This window comes from Eulemur rufifrons, chromosome 24 (assembly GCF_041146395.1).
Source record: "Eulemur rufifrons isolate Redbay chromosome 24, OSU_ERuf_1, whole genome shotgun sequence".
NCBI lineage: Eukaryota > Metazoa > Chordata > Mammalia > Primates > Lemuridae > Eulemur > Eulemur rufifrons.
In genome coordinates, this window is record NC_091006.1 from 1022501 (window position 1) to 1031987 (window position 9487).

The 9487-nt window shown below is 35.6% G+C and overlaps 1 protein-coding gene across 2 annotated transcripts in view; it reads left to right on the forward strand.

The window, feature by feature from the left end:
- URI1 (URI1 prefoldin like chaperone) overlaps positions 1–8773 on the forward strand; it is a 54358-nt gene extending 45585 nt beyond the window's left edge. The window contains exons 6-10 of one of the 2 annotated variants that reach the window (XM_069457050.1): positions 587–755; positions 2131–2461; positions 4177–4319; positions 5091–5343; positions 7716–8772. In XM_069457050.1, coding sequence (XP_069313151.1) covers positions 587–755; positions 2131–2461; positions 4177–4319; positions 5091–5343; positions 7716–7913 — 1094 coding nt within the window. In that variant the 3' untranslated portion in view covers positions 7914–8772. Of the gene's footprint in view, positions 1–586; positions 756–2130; positions 2462–4176; positions 4320–5090; positions 5344–7715 lie in introns of both variants that reach the window. The other variant, XM_069457049.1, reaches the window with a different exon arrangement.
- The last annotated feature ends 714 nt before the right edge of the window (positions 8774–9487 follow it).

The window sequence follows — 9487 nt, forward strand, 5'->3', positions numbered from 1 at the left end:
AAAGTAGAGATGTTCGTATATGAAATTATATTGTAGTAGAACTTTCCAGAGATTGGCCTCTGGTTTCCTCCTAGGGTATTCATTCATTCTGGGCAATGCCTTAGAATTTAAAGTGTCCCCTGACAAGGCTTTTGTGTGTCACTTCATTAACTAAATTTTCTTGAACAAGGATGGTAAATGGTAATTTAACATTTACTTGTGTTGAATTTTGGGTTGTACCAAGGTGCATTGTGACCATTTCTGCTTGTGCATTTTTGAGTCTTGGTTTCACAGTCTTTAATAGACACGTGAATGCTCTGGGCCTCTTGTTGAAATACAGACTCTGATTCAGCAGGCCTGGGGGGCCCGTGAGCCCACACTTCTGAAGTGCTCCTCAGGGATGCCAACCGCGCGGGTGCGTGGAGCACACTTGGAGTAGCCGGGCTCCGGAAAACACTCATCCTTGGGGTTTTCCTGTTGGCTTAAGAATCGTGTCCCCTCTGCCTCAACATCCCCTTTGCCCCACAAGAAAGTCTCGCCAAGTCTGGGTTTGTGCCTTTTTAATGCTGGCAGTTAACAGCCATGTCATTCCTTTTTTTTTAAATAGCAAAACACCGAATTGCTCATAAACCTCATTCCAAACCAAAAACTTCAGATATTTTTGAAGCAGATTTTGAAAATGATGTAAGATCCAAAGAGTTGCTTGCTGATAAGGAACTGTGGGCTCGACTTGAAGAGCTGGAGAGACAAGAAGAATTGCTGGGTGAACTTGATAGGTACTTCATGACAGACTATCTTTCTAATAGAATTTGTTTCTATACACATTTCTTCATGAATCTTTTTCCTCATTAATAAAATAATACCTGCTCATTGAAGAAAATACAGAAAGGCATAATGTATTAAATTATCAATAATGCTTCCACTACAAGAGTATTTGTTTTAGGACTGTGTGTGCGTGTGCATATTTCCAAGCCTGTGCCTGTACATAAGTACTTAAGATCAATATCTTCATTTTTTATTACAAAATTTCAGCCATGTTTTATATAATAATTATACCAGATAGTTGACTTTTAATAATTATGGATGCTTTGTGTATTAAATTTTGTATGAAATATTTTTGTATTGCACTCAGGATAATGCTCTATCTTTGAATGCCTTGTTAAAAAGAAAAAATTGCTTTGAATTTAAGTGTGATACTGTGTAAAATATTTATACTTGCTCTCCTTTTGCAAACTTTTCTATTTATTGAGCAGGAAATATGTAATCTGGTCAGATAGTTAATATATATGAGAAACTACCAAACTGAAATACACATTAGCACACACTCAGACTTGTTGAAGTGCTAAATGAAGTCTGCTACTATAGAAGTTCCTATATTATTTTGCTTAAATGATGTACCATATGCAGTAATTAGTTTCTGTGAAAAATAGGACAGGAAGCACAAAAGGTTTTTTCCCTTTCATTTCACCTATAAATTCTTAGGTCTTTTTGATTAACTGATACTATTTCATTTTTTAAAACCAGTTTTGGATATTGTGATTTTCTTGGTCATGATTCTTTCTATTTTTGTATGATGTTATTTCAGTCCCATTGCATTTTCGGTTTTGTTGTTTTTATAAGGTCCTCAAATCTTTTGTAGAATGAAGCATGATAAATGTGCATTTGTGTATATAAATATAAGTATATCCATTTCAAAAGTATATTCATATTCAAAAATCCTTTATTTTTTAAAATTATAATAATACTTAAAATATTCTGAGTATAGAAATAGAAAATAAGAGTGTATTATAGTTCTGTGGTTTTACTTTCCGGTCTTTAAATAGAAATAACATTCTGAATTTCTGACAAATTTCTTATTATATTATTGATACTGTATTTATATTGTATTAATGTATGGTATCTTCCTTGCAAAGATAAAATTCTTATTTGTATTCTACTTATGCTTGAATATCTGCAGTATACAGAAATGGCATAGGAACTAATTTTTTTTAAATTTATTTCAACATTTTTTCTTTTTTAACCTAGAATTCTAGTTTAAAAAGTACCTTATTCAAAATTTTAATATTTACTCATTGACATGAACTGAAAATTAACATGTGTGAAATTGTAGAGCATTTGTTAGATCTTGTGAATTTTCTTTCTCTTTACCAGTAAGCCTGATCCTGTGATTGCAAATGGAGAAGACGCAGCATCTTCCGAAGAGGAAAAGGACGATCGAAACACAGACGTGAATGTGACGTCTCAAGTGACAGCCCCCCTCACTCCCGGCAGTTGTCACGAGGGTGTGACAAGTTCAGAACTGTTCAATGGTCACATGAATAGTCAATTGAACTGTTCAGTGAATGGTTCAGATTCTTATCACAGTAATGAAGAGGATGATGATGATGACGATGATGATGGTGATACTGACCGTGAGGCTTTAGGGCTTGGAGATGATTCTGTACCAACCATATACTTTTCTCACACTGTTGAGCCTAAGAGGGTTCGTATGCTTTTAACTTCACTAATTTTGTATATGTTAGTATTGCGAACATTAAATATCTTTTAAAATATCCATGATATTTTCTAAAAGAGTAAATAACATTAACAGTGAATAACGTTGTTACAGTGTCAAACAGGAAAATCATCATTTGCCTTTTGTTCTGACCAATTTATCTGCAAGAAAAAAAAAAATCTAGTTGACTGGTTTGGGTCCATGGTTCTCTGGACCAGTGTGTGTGTTTGGAGTTTGGAAGGGGATCAGATTTGAGTGGCAACTACTAGAGCTTTACCTGTCCTTCATCCAGAGAGTTTTCTTAAGAATCCTGAAGTTAATTACGTTGTGGACATTTTGGTGTGTTTAGGATGTTGACAGTGACTGTATTATTAGTTAAATTTTTAATTATACCAGGTTGTTGTTTTCTGTGTGCGCATAAAATGAATAAGAACATCATGAGCAAAGTGGGAATCCTAGGAGGAAATAAAAGTTAGTTCCCTTTCTGAGTAAATATAAACACCTGTGGATAACCGTGACTTGAGAATTTTGGCATTTTAGAGCTGGGGTGATGGGAGATTTTCTAATACAGAGTTTTCAAGCTTTTCTTTAGTATCAGAAACCTTTTGTTCCCTCCACACTTACTGTAGAATCCCAGTATTTAAAGCAGATCCCAGCAGGTGGGCTCTGGCTGAGGGAGGGATAGGCTGCCTTAGCCCACCCTTGCCCTCTCCCTGCTCCATGTACTGCTCTGCGGAGACACCGGGAAACCCGTCTTTCTCACTCACCGTTCTCAGCGAAACTTAGGCTTAGAAGACACAGAGCCGGTTGGTAATAGAACAGGGACCGAATGCTGTGTCTCGGTTCCTCCTCGTCCCGATTGAAAATTCAATGCCTGCGTCAGAGTTAAGGGTCTGTGGTATGATTCTTAAGTGTATGTGATTATTATTTAGCGAAACATGTTTAAAACATACTTTGTATTTTGTAGATTCCTTAAGTTATTCTTGCTGTAATGTTAATATAAAGTGAAATAATTACATGTTTTTTTTTGTATTCTAATATGTAAAGAGAAAATCTTCTGAATTCTTTGGAAAAAGTTGACTGAGATAATTAGAAAAAAGTATGTTTTGTGATTCTTTTTTCAGGCTTTTAATTTTTTCTTATTTTCATTTAGATAAAACAGGAAGAATAAATAATATTTGCAGGAATGTTATGGGGAAGAACAGTCATTAATATGGAAAGTGTGGCATAAATGCTGAGTAGGGATAGAGGATAGCATGTTAATCCTGAACAGGGTTTGTCTTTATTTTATGGTCCTTCAATTTCTAGAAATTAGAGACATTTAAAAAATTCTTAATAGTTAAGCATTTTGGTTAACTGTGCTCTTTGTTTTGAAATGCATGATTTAACCCAAAAACTTAGAGTAATGGGGTAGTATCAAGCTTGTAATAAATCTAGCATTCAGTTTAAGTGTATTTTGCTTTCTATACAATAATAAAGACACTGAAGACTAGAATTGATCATTAAAGAAGATTTTATTTACTGTCATAGAAATAAAAGGTAAGGTTTATTTTACTCAACCTGATAATGCACATCATTTCAGCATCAAAAAATTTCAGCTGCCTCTCTATTATTTCTTTGATTATAGAGTTTATTTTTTTTTTTGTTTTGGCCTCTATTTAACTTCTCAGAAGGTTCTTAACTTTTTGCTGTGAAACTTTTAGGTCCGAATAAATACTGGAAAAAATACCACTTTAAAATTCAGCGAAAAGAAAGAAGAAGCCAAACGCAAGCGGAAGAGCAGCTCTGGCGGTGGCCACTCTGCCCAGGAGCTGCCTGCGATCAGGACTCCCGCTGACATTTACAGGTGCGTGACCACAGCGCGGGCGTCTGCGCTACCTTCCTGCTCCTGCTCCTGCGCTGGAACCTTTGCAGGAAGGAGTCGTCCCTGGCACACAAGACTCTCTGGAAAGTGGAGTATTCTCGTGGAGTATGTGAAAGGCTGGGCCACCGCAGCTTCCCAGTCCGGAGTGGTTGGAATGTTGTCTGTTTTTTCCTTTTTTCCCTCTTCATCAATGCTGTTGAAGCATTCCCAGTTTGGTCTAGTCAGGAAACCTTGTGTCTTAACTTCAGAAATGAAAGTTTGTGTTTCTCACGGGCCAGGGCAGTACTTCCCTACCATAGACATAGCACTTGGCATGCGGTTTACCTTTTCAGAGTAAAAATTAATTATACGCTTTCAGGTTTTTGTTGTATTCTTTGTTGAGAAAGTTGTCATTTGAAAATACCTACTGTTTTCATGACCCATATTTATAAAACAGTGAAAAGTTGCTAAATGTCTTATAGGTGGATCTAAAACTCTATAGAGAATTTTAGCAAATCAAGCTCCTCTCACCTAGAACATGCTTAGAAATAACATGCTGTATTTTATTTTAGTTGGCAAAAGAAGTCACATCTTTCAAAATAATATAAAAGATGCCATTTGAGGCTGCAAAATTATTGTGAATGTGAAAATTTTAGATACAAAGTTTTAATTAAAAAATTTGGGTTATTTTCTAGAAAAGACTTAAAGAAATCTTTGTAGTTATTCTCACTTTTACAAGCTACCTAAATTGAAGGTGTATTTTTGACATCGCAGAGTCTTTGTGGACGTCGTGAACGGAGAGTATGTCCCCCGCAAGTCGATCCTGAAGTGCAGGAGCAGAGAGAACAGCGTGTGCAGCGACACCAGCGAGAGCAGCACCGCCGAGCTGGACGACAGGCGGGGGGTGCTGAGGAGTCTCAGCTGTGAAGAAGCCACGTGCAGTGACGCCGGGGAGAGCATGTTGGAAGAGGAGCCACAGCAAGGAAGTCATCAGAAGAAACCTTTGCCCTTGTCGGGAACACATGAGGTGTGTGCGCATCTTTCATTATTTATTTATGGAGTATTTTCACCAGTTTTTGCCGTTTAATCTGAAAGGTCACAGGATTTAATTCTAGGTTTGTACTTTCTTGATAATCACTTGTTAAAAAATAATGTAAAAAACTTATAGGTACTGTGATACTCAGATAGTTCAAAAAATTTTTTGGTTAAAAGTATTACCTGTCTTGAAGTTCTATTTCTGTGAAATGGGAATTTTAAAATACCTTAATTGGCATATGTGCTCTATTTTTGACTAAAAAAATTATTTAGTGGTTTATTTTGAATAAACTCCCATTGGACCAGACTATAGTAATGTTCTGATGGTTTAAGTTGCAGATTATACTATTCTTTTCTAAATACCATGGTCGAGTTAAAGAAAAATATATATACATGGCAGATAATTATCTAAAGTTCTTCTGTGTTTTGGTGTATGCCAGTAAACCATAACCCTTGGTGGATGATGGAATCATTTTACAATCTGATGAAAGCTATAGACCCTCTCTCCAGAAAACATTAGTGCACACACACTGTTACCCACTATACTGCACACAGTTTGCGGTGGGGGGAGGTTGGGGAATCCCAAAATAAGAATTCCTGTCTATGAAACATACAGTTATGGTTCCATTGTGTCCAGACTTGAGTTTTTTAATTCTTGTGCTTTGGTGGGTATTTGAAATTTTCAATTTAAAAAGTTTTCAAGAAGATCAAAAAGTATTCAAGAAGAACTCATACCTGTATTAAACCCATATACACATTGGTATATGTAATAAAATGCATACATCTAAAATACGTTTATATGTAAAATTCCACTGCTTGTACTGAGTGGTACTGATTGTACTAAATGGTAATTGGAGGGGGAGATCATTGGCATTTAGGGACTGTACGTATAATTAAAATGTTCTCTTCCCTCCCTCCAGTATAATGATCTTAGGTGACCTGGAAAGTAACTTACCTTATTTAATAGCCTTTCATACTATTAGAAATAACGGGAAATGGATGTAGACTTACGCCGATAAATATTTGAAAATTAGTTTTTTGTAAGGACTTAATGTGTCATGGTATAGCTAGCGTGCAACTTATTTTCATCTCACCCTTATTAGCTTTGCATTTTGTATTGAACTGTTATAGTAGATGCTATAAATTTTTTAACATCAAAGAAATAATTCATGATTATGGCAAATACTTGGAAAAATATTCTTTTCAATATCTTTTTAAATGCTAAAATATTGTCTTCAAAAGCATTTTAAATATAAGAAGGCTCTATGCTCATCTTGATAAAGTGGAGTTTTTAAACTTTAAGTTGTCTTAAGAGCTGGACTCCAAAAATACTGTGGGAAGGAGGTATCATTCTTTGTTTTCATTTCAGTGGCGGGGCAAGGTGGAAGAGGGTGGCTTTTTAAACTATTCAGGTGTACGTTGTCTTAACTAATTTTGAGCGCTTCGGGGACAAAGGGAAACAAAATATACACGAAGGTCTATGTGCTGAATGTTAGTTTGTGCATAATAAGTTCTCAGGAGATGTAAGGGGGGAGGTTCCAAATACCAGAAGTCTTAAAAAATATAACAATTCCTTGGTTTTTATATAAGAAGATGTATAAAGATGCATAAAGATATTTACAGAAAATAAAATACATTATTTACTTTTGTTCCAGTGGGACATATTGTCGACCAGGTAAGTCCATCAGACATCCGGTTGAAATTAAAGAGTCATGTTTTCCTAGAACTTCTGCTTCTATCATTGAATTAATTGTATTAAAATTTTAAAACCTACACTTATTCCCCCTAGTATCAGCACTTTCATTTTTCAGTTTCCACTGATCTCTTAAATAAAATTGAGTCAAGATGCAATGAAATATTCAAATAATTGTGTAAGTGAACAGTACGGAAGAGATGTCAGTGCTGGTGAAGCTGTTGGCCAGCAGGCAGCGTGGCCACCACAGGATAGTTCATTCGTCACCTGACGTGCAAAAGTCTGAGTCTGACACCCTGGGAGCATTTTTTATTTTAGTGTGTGATTTTTCACAGCATGGGCTGGACACAAATGGAATGTATGAAGGTTTGAGGACCTTTTGTTTAACCGTTTTTATTTTTTCTGATATAACATACACATTCTACATTTTGTTATCTTGCATGTGTACTATAAAAATTACTTACATTTGGTAGTGTAATTAAGAAAAATTTCAGTGGTGCTTGATTTCTCTAAACAATTAGTATTTTGATGTTGTAGTATTGTGTAGCCCAAAACCCTGTGAATTTACTTTTAATGAAAAGAAATGTCTGTCTAATTTGTGAATAGAGAATAAAAATTTTGTGGGCATCTTATTTGCATTTTATTATCATAACCCGACTTTTGTCTTCTAGGCGTTTTCTGGGACGGTGATAGAAAAGGAGTTCTTGTCGTCCTCCTCAGCACCGCACCCGGCCATCGCGCACCCGGCCATCGCGCACCCGGCGCTCCCCACCATTCCGGAACGGAAAGAAGTTCTCGCAGAAGCCTCAGAAGAAACCGCAAAGAGGGTTTCAAAGTTCAAAGCTGCCAGATTGCAACAGAAAAACTAGGCCCTGCCTAGGAAATGGGAATTTACATCCTAGAACCCAGTTGTGCATTTGTTTAGAGGACACACAGCGAAATATGTCACGTGTCATTGGAAATCAGGCTTCCTAAGCTAGTTTGGCAACAGATTCTTTTACCCTTATCTGTGGTATTTAAAAAAAAAAATCAAAGTAAATGTTTGAATAATATTCAGCTTGTTCTGTTAATTCTCTGAATACGGTCAACACTTTTCTAAGTTCGCCTTATGATGCAGTAGCAGCGTTTTGAGTTACTTTTCAACAAATACTGTTCATATGCATTGTTTTTGTGTTTTCAACCTAAATACAGGCAGTTTTGTACCAGCTGTGATGTTGTGCCTACCATATGGACCATTTTAAAGGAAATTTTTAAATTTCAAACAGATTCAACAATTATATTACTTGCTTTCGCATTTTGAAGCCACTTTAAAATAAAAATCTCCTTCTCTTGTAGGTTTTGCAGCTTAGGTGGCTGTCTGTTTAAAAAGAAACCTCTCCCCTCTAAATGTCATACTGTGATCTTGAAGGCAGAAAGCTGCGTGGACCCTATGGCAAAGTTTCTTTGGTTGGAAGTATGATATTTTGTAAAACATTTTTTTTCAAGTAAAAATTTTATGAAACTCAGTCTCTAAAGTGTTGTGAACTTCGTGGTTCAGAGTGTAGATCTGTCTTCGATTCATACGTGTGCTGCGGCATCCCGTGACAAAGCCTCTCGCAGGTCCAGGGCACCGCTTACCGTGTGCAGTTGTCACTGGGGTGATGTTTTGGGAGTGAGGGAAGGGTTGTCTAGATGCTAAAAAACAGATTTTTTAAATAAAAATTTCTTATGTTCTAATCTTCTCAACATTTTTATTCTTTAAAATTTTTTTCCCACTAGTAAATAACTGAAATAACATATTTACTTTTAGCAAAACTCCTTAAAATAAAGAGAAATTTATTCTAACATTGAAAATTACACTGCAAGTTAATCATTGAGCTTGATGCATTCCAAAATGTAGCTTTTAAAAAGCATTCTGCATTAGTGCTAAAATAAGCCATCAGTGCCAGTCCACCCTCTATTCATGGCTAAATATTTAAAGGTTATTTATAGCTTCTTTAATGAATTCTTGCTTAAACAAAGTGAAATTATGTCCTAGAAAAGTAGAACCTATTTGTAACTAGAGCAGCATAACTGTAAAAGTTTTATGAATATGTATTTTAATGATAAGGGGGTACTAGTTAATGGCTGATTCAGAACAGAGGACTGATTTTGAAAGATTGCCTAAAAATGTAGGTTTGTTCTTCAGTAAATTTTGATCAACTGTGCATATATTTTCTAGTTAAAAACTGTTTTTCTTTTAGTCCATCCCTCCACCCCCAAAGACCGAACCAAAACAAGAGTACATGTTACACACACATACAAACGTGTGTGCTTCTGTTTCAAACTGCTATTTACAGTTTCTGTACTAGATTTTTTTTCCCCCTAGAAACAAACTATTGTAGGACTATTGTGTTCATTACAGACATGTAGTTTCAAGAGTATTGTCATTAAATAATTTTTCATGTTTATAAACTTGATTTTC